This window comes from Girardinichthys multiradiatus, chromosome 24 (assembly GCF_021462225.1).
Source record: "Girardinichthys multiradiatus isolate DD_20200921_A chromosome 24, DD_fGirMul_XY1, whole genome shotgun sequence".
In the NCBI taxonomy this organism is placed as follows: domain Eukaryota; kingdom Metazoa; phylum Chordata; class Actinopteri; order Cyprinodontiformes; family Goodeidae; genus Girardinichthys; species Girardinichthys multiradiatus.
In genome coordinates this window covers 18,907,071-18,928,654 of record NC_061816.1, presented here as the reverse complement: position 1 = coordinate 18,928,654, position 21,584 = coordinate 18,907,071, and the positions used below count along the sequence as shown (strand labels likewise).

Here is a 21,584-nt window from a genome sequence, read left to right as displayed (position 1 = left end):
TGTCTTGGTCACAGATGCGCCAGCAAGACGTGCACCAACAATTTGTCTTCTTTTGAACTCTGGTATGTCACCCATAATGTTGTGTGCATTTCAATATTTTGAGCAAAACTGTGCTCTTACCCTGCTAATTGAACCTTCACACTCTGCTCTTACTGGTGCAATGTGCAATCAATGAAGACTGGTTACCAGGCTGGTCCAATTTAGCCATGAAACCTCCCACACTAAAATGACACGTGTTTCAGTTTTATTGTCCAACCCCTGTAAATGAAGCCACTGCCTTAATGAATTTAACTAGTTTATAGCCTGACAAACACAATACAATCAGTTCAATGCTAAAGTATCTACACCCCAAGGATCGTTTCTCATTTTTTCACATTTCAACTCCAAACATAAATGTTTTGTAGAACAATTTCATGTAATAGACCAAAACAAAGTAGTGCATAACTGTGAAGAGAAAGAAAAATGCTACTTGGTTTCCAAAATGTTCTACAAACAAAATACCTATTTACTCTGATTCCTAAAAATGTTTGGCTCAAAATTACCACTCTACATTAACTTGAACTACCATCCCCCACTGTAATGCATGGTGGTGGCAGCATAGTGCTATACAGATGATTTTCTTCCCGTTTTGTTTGAAATAAAATAAAATCAATCTAATTGCTTTTAAAGACCTAATTGGTTAACAGAGTCCACCAAATATTAATTTCAGTATAAATATAGGTGTTCTGCAAGAGCCTTAGGGTTTGTGGTGGTGGCAGCATCATGATGTGGGAATTCTATCTTCAGTTGGGACAGGGGAACTGGTCTGAGGTGATGGGAAGATGGATGAAGCTCAATACAAGAAAACTTTCAGAGAAAACATGTTGGTGATGCAAAAGACTGGTAACTGGGGCAGAGGTTCACCTTCAAGCAGGATAATGACCCTAAAAAAACATCAGTAAAGAGCTAAAATGGAATGGCTTTGATGAAATGGGGGATTTGACGCAAACACTTCTCAGATATTTATTTGTAACTAATTGTTAAAACTATAAATTATTTTCACAATTATGCAATACTTTGTGTTGGTCAATCACCCCAAATCCCAATAAAATACATTGAAGTTTATGTTTGTAACATGACAAAATAAAAAAAAGGTTCAGAAGCCATGAATACTTTTTGCAGAGCACTGTGTATAAGGCTTATTTTTTGTTTTCAGTGAAAAGATGGAGCTAGTTGAGAAACCAGACAAGCGTACTTGTTTGTTTGCAACATACATCTGGGAGACCAAAGCGCCACGCCAGGAACAAATAGTCTGAATTTTAGAGAGTGTGTATATGTACACAGCGTGTGTTGTGGGTAATTTCAGATGAGAGAAACATGATGTGCTAGTTTGCTTCTCTTACTCCCAGCTCCTCCCTTTCCTCCATCCAGGAGAGGCGTTGGGAGCAGTGGGGGAGGGTGCTGTTGGGGTTAGTTCCAAAGGGGGAGGAGGGAGAAGGGTGACTGTGCCCTGTCCAAGGTCAAGCTGACCCGAGTGAGCAGAGGTTGAGGCAATGGAGTGGTAGCTCAGCTGGGCACAGAGCCAGCTTTTCTCCTCTTTTCTTGTTAGCAGATAAAGCTGTTAACCCCTGCCTACCGTAGGCCCTCAACCCCTGTAGGCCCCTTGCTGCCTACTGTTCTGTGTGGCCCTGAATCTGCCTGTAGTGGGGAGTGCTGCACACATCGAGGAGATGAGAAAAAAGTCACAACTGACGGGTTAAACATGCAGGATTTTTTTCCATTTTGATGAGAGAACTGGATTTCAGTTAAGTATTGGCTGATTCCCAGTTGGGGAAAATGATTTTGAACTTGTGTGAGTTTCAAGGACATCAACAAGGGTTAAAATGACAACTGAAGGGTACATGCCCCTTATGTCCTCAGAAAAATCTCCAACTCGTTACCACGTTAGCTGATGACTAAAATTGCAAAATAAATAGGAGGCATCAGTCCTTTGCAACTGAGTCAAGCTCTTCATTCGAAGAGGAGACATATTTTTGATTTCAAAAAATGTATTTGATTTATTTTCTACTCAGTTAACACTGAATCTGAACATGACAGAGAATAGAACATTACTGTTTTCTAATGCTCATCAAGACATAGCTGCATTTGTATTATAAAGACGCCAAAGTAAAGCTAGATGGATAAGAGAACTAAGACGCAGAATCTGATACCCCTAAATACCATTTCCCCGGTGAAGCATGGTGGTGGGAGCATCATCCTGTGGGGATGCTCTTCTACAACATGGACATTGAAGCTAGTCAAAGTTGATATGCAATCCTTGAGAGTCTGCAGAGACTAACAAGGACAGGGTTCAGCTTCCAGCAGGACAACCACCCTAAACATACAGCCAGAGCTGCAGCAGCATTTATCAGATCAAAGCATATTAATATTTTAGAATGGACCGGTCAAAGTCCAGGCCTAAATCTAACTGAAAATCTGTGGCAAGACCTGCAAATTAATGTTCAGGCATGCTCCATCCATCCTCAGAACAGAAGACTAGGCAACAGTTTTAGTCACAAGATGTGCAAACCTGATCCATACATACTCCAAAAGATTTGTTGCTTCAACCGCAGCAAAGGGTGGTCTAAGTATAAATGCGCACCGCACTCTTCAGATTTTTATCTGTAACCAGATAGACTGCTGAAAAGTGATTTTTTTCCTTCAACTCTGTGCTAGGGAAAAAGCCTGAGGTTTGTGGTTGTAATGTGACAAAACGTGGAAAGACAGAGAAGCTCCTGCTTCTCTGTCTGCAGGAACAGATTCCTGGTAAGTAGTGCCACCTGAGGAGACGACTAGGAGTCTGAAGACAATAGGACCGCAGTTCTAGACAAAGGGCGTGGAGCTCCAATTTTTCCTTCCTCCAACTAGCTCTTGTGAACTGAACCCTCTTTTTCTCTTTGTCATCTTTGCTTAAGTTACATTTTAAATGCTGCATTTAAATTCCTCTGGTGTTTTCTTTCAAGGCCAAACAACAGAACTATAGATGTGAAGAAAAACACTGCTCTGGATTTTTAGACGACTAAAACAAGAGCATCATCACTGAGTGGGGAACATTAATTATTATTTACTTAAGTCAAACAGGTATTATGGTTCCTCCTTTTGCCCAAACTATAGCGATGATAGGCTTTAATGGACCGCTACAACTCATGGATGAATGCAGTGATAAACCTGGACATAACATCAACCTGACCTGCTGTTTGCAACACACATCCCAGGCCACTGCTCATTCATTCACAATGAAATCTGTTTGTCCCAACTTAACTGGTTGAAGACTGTTGTTCGATAAAGGGAAAACACAGTTATACAATAAGAAAAATCCACTGTCTGGGTGAAAATAACACTGCAGCCTTCTGTACTGCACCAACCAGCATGAAGAAGTATGATTCTTAGCGTAATAAATCAACTGTCTTACAAGTCAGAGTAACACCTGTGATAATGATAAAAATACAAAATGTGGGGTTGGAGGGTGTAGTCTGAGCTTATGCTCAAAGTCCAGTTCCTTATATGGACTTGCTCTAAATAGTAATCTTATCTGTCTACACAGCCATAATTTGCAGTTTGTCCTCCACCTACCTTCTTTGTCGATACACCTAAGTAGCAATCAGTCAGAGACAAATCTGATTAAAAAAAATACTATACTGATTACAGTTATAATAATTCTAAACATTCAGCAAGCTAAATGTAGTTTTACTGCGTTACATTAGTAAGAGAGAAAGGTGGTGTGGCAGATCTTACAAGCGAGGAAACATGCAGTAGTGTTCTTTCAGCCAGCTGACTGGCAAAGAGCAGCAAAGAAAGACCAAAATTTTACCAGTCCTGTGGAGAACCTGGTATACCTGGATGGGTCATTTCTTCTGTCTTTGCTTGTTTCTGCTGCAACATTTGGCAGAGGTGATCTGCTTTTGTTGAGCACACAAGTTTGAAAAGGAGGATCATGCCTTTGCAGGAACACGACATGGGCCAATATGACACTCTGACTGTATGATAATGCGGTTACACAGTAGTCTGCTTTTGCTTTTCTGTTACATTTAAATGTTTTATATTAGACAAGGAGGACTAGCTAATATCTGCTTGTTTTGTTCCCACTGTTACTCTATAAAGAACAGAAAAAACATATTAAAAAGTTTATTTAAAGCAAGAACCACATGAAAACTACAACTAAATTTAGCAGATATTTACTGTATATATTTAATGTAGTATAAGTATCAAACTTTCACTAAAAAATGAAGGTTACATTAATATTAGCAGTATGCTATTTTACTAGTAGCTGGAATAACAGTTGGTGTTAAAGCACTTAGATCATATACATGATTATGTTGGTTTTTAGTGTAAAACTGTGAAATTTTCACTTAAGGTTATTGTGAGACATCTCATACTGGCATATGTCTGTTCATGGTAGATGCAATTAGCCAACAATAAGATGAGATATATAAAGTTGCTAATGCCATTGCTAAATATCATTAACAGTTTAAACTGCCTGGTTAATTCCTGAAGCTAATATTAGCATACGTGAAGGTGTCATGTCTGCTGTCTATTTACATTGTAACTATAGACTGCATTTAGACAAAAATAGTTAGACAGTAATAAGCCAAAAGCACTTCAATGAATAAATAAAAAACAGTAAATGTGGCCATTGTAGGGGTTGATTGGTTAAACAGTACAATGTGACTTTCTTGTCCGTAAAAAGTTTGTTTTAACTTGACAGCAGCCACTTTAACAACAGAGCAAAACTGGGCTCAGGAATGATCCCGTCTGTCATGAGGATGTTTATTTTCTCAATGCTGGTGAACGTGTGGACATGAGCTGGAAAGGAGAAACTTCACTAGAAGAGGAGAAAGAGAGGGACAATAGAATGAGCACGACAGAAGGAAGTATAGAGCCTGCGACAACACCCACAGACGGCAAGACAAACACGGTGACGTCGCATGCAGGGCTGGAAACTGAAATATTTTCAGCAGCGTCTCCTGTACGCTGACAGTAACTTTTAACACTTGGTGTTTGAGGCTGTGAAATGAATTCCATAGATGTCGCTCCGTCAGCAACAACTCTGAGATGAATCAAAACACACAACAGAAAGGGAACTTTTGATAAAAACAGAACTGGATTTAAGATTTTATGCACAGCGTTTAAAGTGTGATTTTCGTGCATTGTCATTATCCAAGACTTGCACAGAAACAATACCTAATGAGCAGTAGGCATCAGACGTCCAAACAATAACTTATGTAGAGAGCTGTTTAACCTTTCATCCTGCAATGAAACACCCTCACTGTCTCCCTAACTCTTTAAACGCTCAGACTTCAAAGCCTGACCTTCTGTGAGATGGAAATAACATTATGACACACCGACTGACGTCCAGCACATTAAATAGTTTCATTGTGCCAACGTGCTTGCACATAAGTGCACACAAGATAAATGGAGAGCACCGACTGACCACAACGCAGGTTCATTGATTTCAGTTTCCTCTTTGTTCAGACCTGGCGCTAACATGATTCCTGAGTGTTTCGATCGTAAGTGGGAAACTGAATTAGGTTCTCGCTCTAAAGACTAAAAACTTGACTTAGACTCTCACTCTAAAGACTTAAGGCATCACTTAGACTTATCCAGTAACTACTAAAAACTTCACTTAGACACGCTCTGAAGGTGAGAATTGACATTACTTGGTGTTAAAAATAAGAAGGTACATTTTGAGTTTGCCAAAAGGCATGCGGACGACTCCCCAAATGTGTGAAGGAAGGTGCTCTGATCAGATGAGACTGAAATTGAACCTTTCGGCCACCAAGAAAAATGCTATGCCTTGCAAACCAAACACATCCCATCATCCCAAGAACACCATCCTGATGTTGGTGACAGCATCATGCTATGGGGATGTTTTTCAGCAGCAGGGTGGAGGAAACTGGTCCAAGTCAGGGGAAATATGGATGGTGCTAAATACGGAGATATTCTTGAGCAAAACCTGTCAGTCTGCCTGTGATCTGAGACTGGGACGCAGGTTCACCTTCCAGCAGGACAATGACCCAAACCATACTGCTAAAGCAACACACGAGTGGTTTAAGGGGAAACATATAAATGTGCTGGAATGGCTTGTCAAAGTCCACACCTCAAACCAATTGAGAATCTGTGGTTAGATTTAAAGATGTTAACAAGCAAAAGCAATCAAACATGAAGAACATGGAGCAGTTTTGCCTTGAGGAATGGGCAAAAAATCCCTGTGGCAAGATGTGTCAAGCTCATAGAGACTTATCCCAAGCCACTGGCAGCTGTCATTGCCACAAAAGGTGGCTCTAAAAAGTAAGTTCTGTTATTTTGTCCTATTTGTCGTTTGTTCCACAATGAAAACAAAAAAAAATCATCTTCAAAGTTGCAGGTATGTTCTGTAAATGAAATGGTGCAAACTCTCAAACAATCCATTATGATTCCACGTTGTGAGACAACAAAACATGAAAAATGCTAAGGAGGGTGAATACCTTTCTAAGGCACTGTACTTCTGTTAAGAAGTCTGTGTGAATGTGTAGTGTGAGCCAAGACAATGAAGACAAAGTCGGATGAAATGCAACATGATTGTTCAGACTGTGGATACTTTGAAAACCATCGGATACATATGCGATTTAGTACCACATATGGAGCTGGCACAATTCTAAATTTATTTAAATCTAACCCTAACCCATTAAGACTGCCATGAAAAAGTTGGATATTGGTTGCATTTGCCTGCTGTGTGAACAAGTCTCTCGCTCTAAAGATTTGCTAGTTGACTTAGACGTGCACTTAAACGGGATGAAACTTGAGTTTTGTGAACAGTGTAGTCATGGTTGAAATCGACCTTTTTCTTGCTACCATGGCTCAGTGTCTACTCGACTCTTCCTCCCTCCCTACTTAATGTTTGTTCCAAAATAACAGGATAGATTGTTTACACCTGCCAGTATGCTCGCAGCATCTATATCTGTGCAACATGGATTTGTGGTGCATCTCTAAGCTAAAACCATGAATCGATACAGGAGAAACAGGAGAGATGCTGGTTTGGCATCAGGAAATGAGACATATACCGTTTTGGTTTGGATATACTCGCAAAAACCTTTAGTGTTCCTACAACTATCCGATGCATATTTCTGACAGAACAAATAAGCACGCAAAGACTTGCTATTGTAGGTGCTAATAAAAAAAAGAAAAAAAGAAACATGTTTCACACCCTGTTCTGGCAAAGTAGGTTAGCACTTCCAAGTAGGGATGAGTGTTTTCACCATTAGGGTCAAAATGTGATTAAATAACTATTTATTTTTGACATATACATCTCCGTGAAATTCAACATTTTCAATTTACGTTCATTTTATTTGTTCCTGTTCATTTATATTTTTGTGGTGCAGAATAGGACAGCTTTCCATTCTGACTACTAAACAAACGTGAATAAAGATGTCCCAGACCACCACAAATTAAAAAATAACTCCCTTCAACTAAACCCTGAGATTTGTCCCAGATAAAACAGTTCCTCCAATCAGGCAACAGATTGGTCATTTAAATTCTGCTGTCAAATTTGAGGAACATAGTTTCATGAGTTGCTGTGGTGAAGCAGGATCCAAGCTCTGACAGGAGAACGCACATCTTGGGTTGAAAGTGATATTTACTGAGGAAGGAACGTTTAAAATACCAACCGAGACACCAGAGCAATTCCAGAACACCAGCGAGGATAATAACAGGCTGATCAGTAAGGCAACACTAGGACTGGCAAACAGGCGTGGCACATGCCAGAAGGATCTGACTAGAACTAAAAAAAAAAAATCCAACTTATAACTCCAGGGGAGGTGATCAGTGACATTAGAACCAAGTACATAATCAACAGAATGCAGTGCAGGTGGATCTACTGAATCAAAGGCTAAAGACACTAAACTAAAAATCGAAACTAGTAAATAAAGGATGGAACACGGGTAAGAACCAAGAAACTCAAGACAAGAGTGAAGCATGTACTGAACGCCGTATGGAATGTCCTTTCTTGACTCAATATGTTTCTGGAAGACCCCTCATAACAACTGCTTTGAACTATTATTACTATTTTGGAAATTTTCATGAATAATTTATGAACTTGAGATAGTTATTCATGACATCATCTTTTACTCTCATAGATTATTGTGATGTATTTTTCACATTTGACTTCAGTTAGCCCAAAACTGGTTCAAAACACTCCTTTTTATACTACTAAATTGGTAAAGCCAAATACTCCAACTCAAGTCCTCAAACCAAAACCTACTAGTAGTCTAGATATAAAACTTGAGGGGATCGTCCTCCATGCTGCAGGACTTCAACTGTGGAACGATTTCTAATTTCTTTGGGTTTTATGTTGTCATGCCTCAGTTAGAAAGCCGCTGCAGAAATTTTAATCATGTTTTAATTTCAGACAATCCCAGACCTAACCAGACCCAGAGTGCTTAGTCCTTTATTTTCATTTTTAAATAATAAATACTAAAGTTGACTAAGAATTGACAAGTTTCTTTTGTCAGGATTTAAATAAGAACCTTAAAGAACAGAGACTGACTGACGGACGGATGGAAATGCAAGTATTTCTCCAATAAACCTTTGTTTTTTACACTTATCCAGACTGGGAAAATACTGAAATACAATTCCAGACTGTGTAGAAACCCAGTTAGTCTCAGCCAAGGGAGCTGCCTATTGCCACTTCTTTCTGACTTGTCTGCGGCTCATTGATCCTAATCCAATGTTTTTAGAAGTGCCTCTGTTTGGATGCCAATCTCTACGTTCATCTCTTATTCGGCATGGCAGGCCCTGTTTCGGGCACTGCTCTGTGGAACTCTCAATGTAATTGTGGCTTCCACTGCAGCAATGGATTGTGGGTCAGAGTATGCAAGCAAGGCCAGTGGAGCGAGGCAGATAAGAGACAGAGAGAGAGGGTAGTCATATCAAAAGACTACAGAGTAGTTTTCTGCTCCGAGGCTCTCCATTGGATGACGGCGGGCACTGCTGAGTATTTACCCATGGCCCAGTTATTTGCTAATCTCTCCCTCCTCCCCCAACTGGCCTTCAGTACACCCTCCAAGCTCCCCTCGCACTACCCCTTCCCTAGGCTTTGCTGCTAAAAAACAACAGCGATCTAATCTCTCCCTGTCCCTACTTCCAACGTAAAAGCAGCACAAGATAAGGCAGTCTGAAACTTGATTATAAAAAGGCATGAGGATGTGTTGACTGCTTTCTCTTCACTTGTTTAAGTTCTCATACACAATTAAAGCCAGAAACAGGAGAAGGAAAGTGGCAAAACAGCAGTCTTTCTTTGATGAAAGCTGGGCTCTACATCCATTTATGCACACTCATTGCCACAAGCAGGCATGCATGCTTTTCAAAGCCAAGCACTGATTTTCCATTAAAATGTATTGTTGCTTTTCAACACCCTCGCCTCCTGGCAGGACTGACCCGGACTATCTTCTCCCAAATGTACCGTGTTTTCATTAGCACAAAACGCTCGGGCTGAAACAAATCTTCTGAAAAGCCCTTGTATCTGTGTGAACCGTGTCTGCTGCTGCTGCTGCTGTTGTTGTTTGGGTGCACAGCTTGTTGCTGAGGTAGGATGAATCGTCTTGGCATTTGCTGACACCTCCGATTTTCCAGGTCCTCAGGTTAAGTTTAAAGATGCAGTGTGGAGTGGTGGATGTGTGGGGGCTTTAATCTGTCCCATCTGCTGCTCTGTAACCCCCCCCCCCCCCGATAACACCACCATTTAGTCTGTGTCTGTCTGGGTCTGGTACAGTTATGCTAATCCTGGGTTTATACTCCCCTCGAAGCTTAGAGGCCTCCCTTATTGACCACCACGCAGTTATACCAAAACCCCCACCCCTCCTTCTATTACCCCTGTATACCTTAACTTTCCCAAATATGTCATGAAAACGGTCACGACAAGTGGTGTTTGCTCTCACTCCATGGGGGGCATAATCTCAGATTATATAAGCAAGGAAGTCTGGTTTTAGGCTGCATCTCTGTTTATAACTATAACATAGTTTCCTTGCTGAATGAGTGAGTGACAAGTATGGACTTGTCTTGCTATACAGTAGCTTGACAGGCTTATTTCTGCCACAAAACAATGAGTGGAGACAGGCGGTTGTCTGGTATGATAGGGCTTTCTCCTTTTCTGGGAGAGCTAAAGGTTTTATTTCCAAAAAACTCAACACAATACTGAAAGAAGAAAGATGAGTCAGAGCTGAAATCACTCAAAATAATATTGGTGATTATCACAAATAAATATTTTGATTAAATCATTTTATTAATTTCAGAAAAAATGGATTTGTAATTGAAAGAACAGAGTTGGCATGTGCCTTTTAGCAGTGACATGGTATGCTAAGCTTTAAAACGTCACACTTTTCATAACCGTTGTTTAAAGTCCAACTTGGCAGGCCAGAGAAAAAGCCAAAGTAACGGCCAATTTCTTTGGCTATTTCACATTTAACACACATCATATCAACAGTCTTCTCTCCCACATGTTGCTGTGCACTATTCATCACCTGATGAAAAGAAAGTGTTTAAAAAAAAAAAACAATCAATATTGCAAGGAACTGTGTCAACAGCACTAAATATTAGCTAATCAAATAATTGGGTTGATTACCGGTATCAAGATTTACCAAGGTTTTAAAACGATCTGTTTTATGAGATAACTGAGTAAGCAAAGAAGCAACCCACCTTTTTCTCTGGCTGCCTGGTACAGTAACAGCACGCAGCCCACAATTAATCCATAGCTTAAAATACCAAAGTACTTCTATATTCTTCAAGTAATTCCAACATCATGCTAACCACGTATTTCACCCTTCATCTGTAAAGTTATAATCTTTTATCTTTTCAAATGTATGTTTATGCCATTTTATTGTCTTGGATCAATATATAATACAAAACTAAAACTGCTCCACCTCTTTCAACACAATTTTATTATAGTACGTTCTTATTAGCAATCTTTAACATGCTTACAGCTGGGGGTTACTGTTTTCAGGATGTTTTCTTTAAGAACCTTTGCAAGCTGAGGCAATATCAACATACATGGTTTGTGATGTAAAAGTATCTCAGAGAATCAGCAATTTCAGAGGTGGCAGACATGATTTTTAAGAAGCCCAATATCGACTAAAATCCCTGCAGCTGCTCTCTGTAAAGGTTTAGTGCGTGAAAATCCTCAACTTTGTTTTTAGAACTCCAGACTCATTGTCTCTGCTGGTCAAGGAGAACGCTCCGTGTTAATCATAGGCTGTCACTCTGAGTTACCATCTCAAGGCTGCGCCTTTTGTTTTTCTGAAATATCTGCTAATGTCTCCTTTTGGCCGGCCCAAAATGCTCCCTAAACACTGTTTTATTGTATGAGCCGGAGTGTTTACCACAACTGAAACTAAGGTGAGACCAAACGATCCCCTAGTTACTCACCATTCCAGCAACAACTGATCCTACGAACTCCAGTCACACTGATCTGCTCTTGACTGTTTCAAATAATCATCATCATCTTTCTCATATTCTTTGTCCACATTGCATTGTTTCAGGTGTGCAAACACTGGTAAAAAGCTGCTTTGTAAATAAATAGGTAGTTTTTCTGTTTTTATGTGATGAATTGCAGTTTTTAGCTCAGGTTTTAGTCTTTTGCAGGCTGTTCCTAAATCGGTTTACTGTCCTTGTGTTTACCTCCATGAAAGGGCCACATTCCATTCTGAAGAGATTCTCATGGTATGATTACCTATAGTAAAAATGCCATAGTATCGCTGTTAGGGATGCACAATACATCATCTTCGCAATTAGTATACACAATATTAATATCAGAAAGAACTGATGCAGCCATTCTTTCATTGCTCTTTTACTCTGGACAACACTGCTAAAGGTGAAAAGCACTTGGGTCATTAGGAAAGAGATTAAGGATTTGTTAGATTAACATAATAGTGTATATGGCCAATAATGTAGTCTTACCAGCCGCGCTGATGAAAATGTGCCGTAATTTTTTTAAATGTGCAGCATTTTGGCCATACTTACGAACACTAAACCTCTATATTACCTGGGATAAGGGAAGAAGTACTTCCATGTGAACTGTAGTAGGAATCTGCTACAAGTTGGTCTGAAATTGAGCAGAATCTAAAATAAAATCAATTTGGTGTTCTTATTTAATACCTGTTTGCACACTAAAAGCAGTGCCAGAAGGCTTGAGATTTATTTGGAACATTTTCCCAATTTAGGAACACCAACACACTAATTAGTCCCATGGGGCATGTAGCAATAGGCCAACCCATGTCAGCTGCAAACAGAATGAATGCAAGGCATATGGAAGCGAGGAAATAGCAGATGTTTATAATAGATTCCTGATAAGTTGGGAAAGGTTTCTACATTTTAATAGGGTTGAAATGAGAATGAATTGAGAGAAATACTATCATTTGTGCAAGGTAATTGTAAACACACCTGTGCCATTTCCAATTTATAAAATAAGGCACTCTAAGCAGATTTCAATGCTACCACCACAGCTGCTTTATGGGTCTTTGCAGTGGGGTTCAAAAAGCAAATGAGAGGAAAACTGAATGGAAGCAAGCAAGTTGAAAAAGAGAATGCAAATTATAACAGCAGGACGGAGGCAAACTGCTGTAAAACAAATATAAGATTATGAAATATCCCAGAACTTCCAACTCTTCATCAGCATTTTTCATACTAGGATAATTGTGCAACAATTTTCTGATTATAGTCAGCATTACATACACTGAATCTGAATTTTCTGGCTGAGGTGGTTTGTCACTAAATACACAATTGCTGCTGACTGGTTCATCATCAATCTGAAGCGTCCTTGGGCGAGATAGAAGCAAGAACTGCTCCCAGCCTGTAGGCCAGTTCTCCTGCATGGGAGCTTTATTGCTATTATTGTGTGCGTGTTGAAGGGCTTAATTTAAAACAACACCTCTTTATTTTCCTTTGTGCAGACATCCATACACTGGAGTCCTGGTATAACGAGCCTGTACACACATTGCTTTGCAAAAGAACACATACAGCTTTAACATTCCCATATTTTGTCACATTACTATCACAGGCTTGAATCTATTTAATTGTGATTTTATGTTTCACACCGACACAAAGCGCTGCATAATTGTACAGTGCAGCTGCAAACCTACCAGGACATGGCTTTTCATCTAAACTGACAGGACGGGCAAGGATAGCATACCCCCAACATGATATACTTTCAACACTGACATCAAGGAGGTGGCAGCATCATGCTGTGGGACTACAATTATGCACTACTATGAAATATTGATTATCTTGACACACCTAAAATAAACTGATATAATTCTTAGTTTCTGGTAGCACCTTATCTATGATTAGAAGAATGAAACTCTGCCATAACACATGCTACAAGACATCATCTTTGGCATCTACTCCCGCCACCAAGCTGAACTTCTATTAGCTTAGCTAACTATCTTTTCTTCCAGCACATTCCACCGTTCCTCTGTCTGCTACTATCTTATAATGCTCAAGGTTTCACAGAAGCTTGGCTTTGGCCCCGAGGTCTCAAACACATGGCACAAGTTGACAGGCAATGACTTCATGTGCGTGGCTGCATTTTCTTTCAGGCCTTTTGTACATAAAGCAATTGAAAAGGTTTATAAAAGGTTTTTTTCACAACTGCATGGGCAAGTGGTGTGTGAGTTGCGGCATTATACAAGATAGCTAGAAAATTCTGTAAATGCTGTACTGGCCCAAGGCATAAGCAAACTAAAAAGGGACTTACAGCCTCATGGCCAGCAGGGGAGTGAACATGAGTATTTGAATAAATACCACAGATGTCATTTTTTGTGATGTCTGTCTGCAAAAACGTGCTGCAACTACCCTTAAATATATAAATTCCACAACATAGCAAGCACTATATTAACTCCTAGTTAACAGTCTAAATATATGGTGTATATCACCTTTCTAAGTGGCTTACGATGCGCAGATTATCCTCTAAATAAAATATAGTGCTTTCTGACAAGCTGTTACCCACTAGAAGCAATTTATTTAAATTGAGATGCACAAGTCAGAGTTTTCTCGCCGACTTCCGTTTTCTGTAAATCTGATATCGACATCCGTAGAACAATTTTAATCAACAACATTCAAAGACTTTCTTTCTAACAGTCTTTTTTGATTTGTCATTATTTATATCAGGAGCAAAGACAGCATCACAATGTGTCAGAAAGCAGCCGCTTTTTTCTAATTTAAAAGAAAGATATGATTACAGAGTTGGCATTTTAAACTGTCTTTGGCATCTTATATAAGTGATTACAATGTAGCATTACTACAACAGCAGTCCCCATCTTGAGAGAATGTGAATCCAAACCTAAATTTTGAGATTTCTAAGAGGCTGGTAACATCTGCAAACTCCTGCATGTTCCCCAACAGGTTGACAGCCCAAAAATATAAATACATTTTACTGCAATTTTGCAGTACTTTGCGCAGCCTTCCTGTTATCTGCGGACAGTCTCACACCCTGAATGAACCGCAGATATCTATTACCATGTCAAAGAAAACATTGTCCTTTTAAATAGTTCCGTACATCTCTGTGCTTCCTCCAAATTTCCTTAAAACACTTCAATAATACTGAAAGCAGCAAACTTTGAATCTTCTCTCAGTAACACCGTTCACACCAGTGTTGTGGTTAGCACAACCTGGTACTACACTGATCAGAAGAAAAGATTTGACTTTTGAATTTCTTACATAAAAGCCAGGGTTTTCAAAATAATCCCAATTTTAATATAATTGTAAAAAAAAACAATTTTTTTCAAATACTCATTTGTATCAAAATTTGTCTAAGCTGAGCTGTTTTAAACTTTCCAGGTTGGCACACAATTATGCACAGCAGCATTACAAGCTCAGGCCCTGCACAATGACAACTGACAATGATTAAAGTGAGCAGGGCTGGAAGTGATAAACTCTAGTAACAGTACAGCAGACTTGGGAACGGTTATTTAAGATGTTTCTGCTGCTGTTTATGTGGAATTTCTAAAGATAAGTAAAGTATTAAACATGGGCAGACAGTGCAAGTCAATATTATTTGTTTAGGTGGCTCCAGTTTTTAACCTAAAAGGTCCTTTAAAGGTACAGAATGGTTAAGGGGAAAAATGACAAACATGATTTATTAAGGACCCAGACTGAAGCTGACAATGGTCAATTAGAGTCAAAAAAACTAGGGAGGAACCATGGCAACCTACCCTAATTGATCGCCAAAGAAAATGTGATGCAAAATCACCAGAAACAGAAACTGAATATGGCTGCTGCTGAATACATTTACATGGACCAGAACCTTGTTTACACCGTTAAGAAACCTGTTTTCCAATTATCTGTTTAGCTGACTCCAAGATACACACTTTCATTAAGGATATTAACACTTCTACCAAAAGTTATCGTTTTTACTGTTTGTTATACATGAAAGAGACAAGTTAATTTTGTGGCTCTAAATGGCTGCTGATATGCCCATTACTGACAATAAAAATATTGTCATAGGGATATTGATTATACTTTCAGATCTTGATCAGAATAGAGTATTTTTTAAGGTATTGATATTGAATTTTAGCATCATGCCAACCATTGTAAGGGCTGATTGAGCTGAAAATCATCTGATTCTTGTCAACAGTGCATCTCTTAATCAAATTTAAAATACTATTTTTTTTTTTACCTTAAAGAACATTTCTAAAAATAAATTGAATAAATAAAAATAAAACAGAAATATAGCTAGACCTTCCCTAAATTGATAAGAGTATGCGAAACAAAATAAAACAAAAAATCACAATAAAAAAAGTCTTGCATGGGGCATAATGGGTGATGATCTAACTAGAAATGGGCACCAAATTTAAATTCTGCTCAGGGCCCCATAAATGTTTGGACCATCCCTGACAAAATAACGCACAAAAACAAAACATCAGACTTAGTACAGTAAATCCAATATAAATGATTTACAGCGAGTTTAATGAATACTTTGTGGTGCATAATCTGGCTAGAGAGCATAAAATATTTATCAGAAACAATTTTTTTTTTGTCTACAGAATTAAATTTACGCCACTCACCGGCTACAGAAGTCAGGAGGATCGCAAGGCAAAACCCAAATCTCGCTAGAGATTTCATCGCCGCTCGGCTCGCAGCCCCAACGGCGTACTTTGGTATCGTTACTTGGTTTCCTCAGAGTCGTGCTGTACTTGTTTTGGTCCTCTTCTATTGTAGCTTCTACTCCGTTTCTCCACGTATTTCCTCAAAAGTCAGCCCAATAACTCGAACTGATCTCCCAGACAGCACAGCACAACACATTGAGGAAAAATAATGCAAAATAATACTCTTGTTCTTGTTGCTGGGGTCGGTGGACTAATAACTATAGCCAAAAGGAAGTGAATTAGTCCCGCTTCGGAGCCCCGTGCGCAGCGGACAGATAAGCCGAGCAGCTATCTTGTGCGGCGGATCTTCCATCTGTGAGTGTCCGCAAAACAGCGTATGTGTCCAGCAGCTAACATGCTAGCTGCCCGAGGCGACAGTCTGGCTGGGGCTGCAAAACTTAGGCAAAGCTGCCCTTATATCGCTAAAATAACCAACACCTTAAAACATGTGTTGTAATTAAAGACAATTATAAAAAATATCCACCTTCTCTTCTCGAAATCCAGCAAAATTGCAAAAAACACCTTCAAGTTAATTCGAGTATATTAAAAGCTGATTGCTATCCAAGCTAACTGATGCTAGCCACACAGCTAGCCAGTTAGTTCTGCGCGTCCTGTGTCGTTTTTTATTCAAGAAAACATTAAAAACAACACACGGGTCATCGGCGTCTATAGTTGGTTGTTCCTGTGACCAGTGGACGGAGATCGTTCCCCCCGGTGCTGAGAGATGGCGGACGGAGGAGATGGATATCTCTCGAACTGATCAGGGCGGCTGGGAACGCCTCGTTTGCGGGCTCGTCTGGACCACTCGTCTACGAGTATCAAGTTACTGGTCGGTCCCTCACAGCCAGCCAGGGGAGAGAGGGTGGTGCAGCGCCGCTCTGCCGCAGACAGCGGATACAACACCGAGAGCAAATGTGCTGCATTCAGGCTCTTTGTGTCATTTCTCCGTGGTTTGCTGACGTTTTAACCACGTTTTAATCCTGGACCTGAAAGATTTAAACATAAAATTAGGAGGGTATGAATGATGCTGTATCTACAGATAACTAAAAACATTTAAAGTATATATGTCGCTTGAACTTTTTCTCATGTGACGTTACATTAACAAAAGTTTGATTTATTGGTATTATGTCTTATAGATCAGCACAAAGCAGTGCATAATTATGAAGCTGAATGCAAGTCACTCTTGGTTTTCAATTTTCTGAAGTCCACTTCTGCTGACAAGCTTTATGGATATTCTGATTTAATTTTCCAGTAGGACGTGGGACCATCCCACACAACCAAAGATGCCAAAAGATGGCCCAATAACCACGGTGTTACTGTACTTGAGTGGCCAGCATACAGGCCGGACCTGAACCCAAAAGAGAATCTAAAGAGTTTTGATAAGAGGAAGACAAGAAACCAGATCCAACATAAAAGATGACCTGAAGGGTGCTCTCAAAGGAACCTGGGGTTCCATTACACCTCACCAGAACCACAGGCTGACCACCTCCATGCCACGTTGCATTGATGCAGTAATTCATGCAAAAGGTGGCCCAACCAAGTATTTAGGCCAAAGAAATAAACAAACTTTTCAAAAGTCTGACGTTTCTGTTTAAAATATCCCTTTTTATTTATCTCATCTAACATTCATTGTGAGACACAGAATTTTGGGTTTTTGTTATCTGCAGGAGATAATCATCAAAATTACAAGAAATAAAGGCTTGAAATATTTCTATGTGAGTTTCACTTTGCCAACTGAGTGACACAAAACACTAAACCTTTCCACAAAATGAATTTGTTTTTAGATGTACCTGTATAGTTGTCCTGCTAACAGATTCTCCCACCCGAGCTGCATCTCCTCCAGAGTTACCATGGTCCCCATGGTACCATGGTTTTCTCTGTGCTACATTTCAGCCTGTTTAATGCTTAAACAAATCTCACAAGTTAATGTTAAACGGCTTATGAAACAGGCAAATTAATAAGTAATGGTCAAGTACAAAGACTAAGTTGAAAATAAACAGTGAAATAACAAAATTAATGCTTTGAAGAAAGACTGGCTCTTTTCATATATGCTACAAAGAAATGAGGGGAAGGCTCAAAACTGCTGCGCATAAATATTCCATCCTAATGACACTGAAATCACCAAACAGATGCTCAGTTAGTGTTACTTTACTGCCTCAGTGTGGTTAAACCACATACTATAGAAAAGTACAATTTTCGTGAATAACTTCCCTTAAGATTGTCATACAGTGATCAGATTCATTTACAACAAATAGCTTTATTTGCATAAAACATAGAATTTATAACTAAATTAATTTTACTTTATTTTTCCTAGTGACATGATTTTTGTAAACTTAATCTCAGTAGTAGCATTAACAAAAACAGTGGCAGATACAACAGGAACAGATGTTTCTTAAATCATTGGATTCCTTTAGTAACTTCCAATAAAACACTTGTTCCAAAACAAAATTGCTCGTCTCGTCCTCTTCGGACCGGGTCGCGGGGGCAGCAGACTCAGCAGAGACGCCCAGACGTCCCTCTCCCCAGACACCTCCTCCAGCTCCTCCAGGGGGAGCCCAAGGTGTTCCCAGGCCAGCTGAGAGACATAGTCCCTCCAGCGTGTCCTGGGCCGTCCCCTGGGCCTCCTCCCGGTGGGACGTGCCTGGAACACCTCCCGAGGAAGGCGTCCAGGAGGCATCCGGTATAGATGCCCGAGCCACCTCAACTGGCTCCTCTCGATGTGGAGGAGCAGCGGCTCTACTCCGAGCCCCTCCCGGATGGCCGAGCTCCTCACCCTATCTCTTAAGGGAATGCCCGGCCACCCTACGGAGGAAGCTCATTTCAGCCGCTTGTATCCGGGATCTCGTTCTTTCGGTCATGACCCAAAGTTCATGGCCATAGGTGGGTAGGAACGTAGACCGACCGGTAAATTGAGAGCTTTGCTTTTCGGCTCAGCTCTCTCTTCACCACAACGGACCGGCACAGTGCCCCCATTACTGTGGCAGCCGCACCGATCCGTCTGTCGATCTCCCGCTCCATTCTTCCCTCACTCGTGAACAAGACCCCGAGATACTTAAACTCCTCCACTTGAGGCAGGAACTCCCCTCCAACCAGAAGAGGACAAGCCACCCTTTTCTGGTCGAGTACCATGGCCTTGGACTTGGAGGAGCTGATCCTCATCCCAGCCGCTTCACACTCGGCTGCGAACCGCCACAGCGCATGCTGTAGGTCTTGGCTAGAGGGGGCCAACAGGACCACGTCATCCGCAAAAAGAAGAGACAAAATCCACTGGTCCCCACATCAGACCCCCTCCGGCCCTTGGCTGCGTGTAGAAATCCTGTCCATAAAAGTTATGAACAGGACCGGTGACAAATGGTAGCCCTGCCGGAGTCCAACATGCACCGGGAACAGGTTCGACTTAGTGCCGGCAATGTGGACCAAACTCCTGCTCCGCTCGTACAGGGACCGGATGGCCCCTAATAAAGGGCCCTCGATTCCATACTCCTGGAGTACCCCCCACAGGGCATCACGAGGGACACAGTCGAATGCCTTCTCCAGGTCCAAAAAACACATGTGAACCAGTTGGGCAAACTCCCATGAACCCTCGAGCACCCTGTAGAGGGTATAGAGGGTCCACGGCCGGGACGAAAACCACACTGCTCCTCCTGAAGCCGAGGTTCGACTATCGGTCGGACTCTCCTCTCCAATACCCTGGCGTAGGCCTTACCAGGGAAGTTGAGGAGTGTGATCCCCCTGTAGTTGGAACACACCCTCCGGTCCCCCAGTCTGCCAGTCCAGAGGCACTGTCCCCGACCGCCACGCAATGTTGAAGAGGCGTGTCAACCATGACAGCCCTACAACATCCAGAGACTTGAGGTACTCAGGGCGGATCTCATCCACCCCCGAAGCCTTGCCACCACGGAGCTTTTTAACCACCTCGGTGACTTCAGCCTGGGTGATGAAAGAGTCCAACCCCGAGTCCCCAGCCTCGGTTTCCACCACAGAATGCGTGATGGCAGGATTGAGGAGATCCTCGAAGTACTCCTTCCACCGCCCGATAATGTCCTCATTCGAGGTCAGCAGTCTCCCACCCCCACTATGAACAGTGTTGGCGAAGCACTGCTTCCCCTTCCTGAGGCGCCTGACGGTTTGCCAGAATCGCTTCGAGGCCAACCGGTAGTCCTTCTCCATGGCCTCACCGAACTCCTCCCAGGCCCGAGTTTTTGCCTCTGCCACAGCCCGGGCCGCAGCACGCTTGGCCTCACGATACCCGTCAGCCGCCTCAGGAGTCCCACAAGTTAACCACAACCGATAGGACTCCTTCTTCAGCTTGACAGCATCCCTTACTGCCGGTGTCCACCACTGGGTTCTGGGATTGCCGCCGCGACAGGCACCGCAGACCTTACGGCCGCAGCTACGGGCAGCAGCATCAACAATAGATGCGGAGAACATGGTCCACTCGGACTCTATGTCTCCAACATCCCCCGGGATCTGGTCGAAGCTCTCCCGGAGGTGGGAGTTGAATACATCCCTGGCCGAGGGCTCCGCCAGGCGTTCCCAGCAGACCCTCACTATGCGCTTGGGCCTGCCAAGTCTGTCCGGCTTTCTCCTCCTCCAGCGGATCCAACTCACCACCAGGTGGTGATCAGTGGACAGCTCAGCCCCTCTCTTCACCCGAGTGTCCAAAACATGCGGCCGAAGGTCTGATGATACGACAATATAGTCGATCATCGACCTCCTGCCTAGGGTGTCCTGGTGCCAAGTGCACTGATGGACACCCTTATGTTTGAACATGGTGTTCGTTATGGACAATCCGTGACTAGCACATAAGTCCAATAACAAAACACCACTCGGATTCAGATCGGCGAGGCCATTCCTCCCGATCACGCCTCTCCAGGTGTCACTGTCGTTCCCCACGTGGGCGTTAAAGTCCCCCAGCAGAATAATAGAGTCCCCAGGAGGGGCACTATCCAGCACCCCGACAGGGACGCCAAGAAGGCCGGGTACTCTGCACTACCACTCGGCCCGTAGGCTGAAATGATAGTCAGAGACCTCTCCCCAACCCGAAGGCGCAGGGATATGACCCTCTCATCCACTGGGGTAAACCCCAACACGAGACGTCTGAGCTGGGGGGCAACAAGCAAACCCACACCATCCCGCCGCCTCTCCCCGTGGGCCACTCCAGAGTAGAAGAGAGTCCAACCCCTCTCAAGGAGATGGGTTCCAGAGCCCACACTGTGCGTGGAGGCGAGCCCGACTATTTCTAGTCAATATCTCTCGACCTCCCGCACAAGCTCAGGCTCCTTCCCCCCCAGCGAGGTGACATTCCACGTCCCTAGAGCCAGCCTAAGCATCCGGGGATCGGGCCACTGAGGTCTCCACCTTCGTCCGCCACCCAATCCTCTTTGCACCGGTCCCTCACGGTTCCCCCTGCAGGTGGTGGGCCCACTGGGGGGATGGCCTCGCGTCTCTCGTTCG

General features: G+C 42.1%; 1 protein-coding gene across 1 annotated transcript in view; it reads right to left on the bottom strand.

The window, feature by feature from the left end:
- LOC124861560 (bone morphogenetic protein receptor type-2-like) overlaps positions 1-16,996 on the bottom strand; it is a 44,030-nt gene extending 27,034 nt beyond the window's left edge. Inside the window, exon 1 of the mRNA XM_047355371.1 lies at positions 16,047-16,996. Coding sequence (XP_047211327.1) covers positions 16,047-16,104 — 58 coding nt within the window. The 5' untranslated portion in view covers positions 16,105-16,996. The remainder of the gene's footprint in view (positions 1-16,046) is intronic.
- Between the last annotated feature and the right edge of the window lie 4,588 nt (positions 16,997-21,584).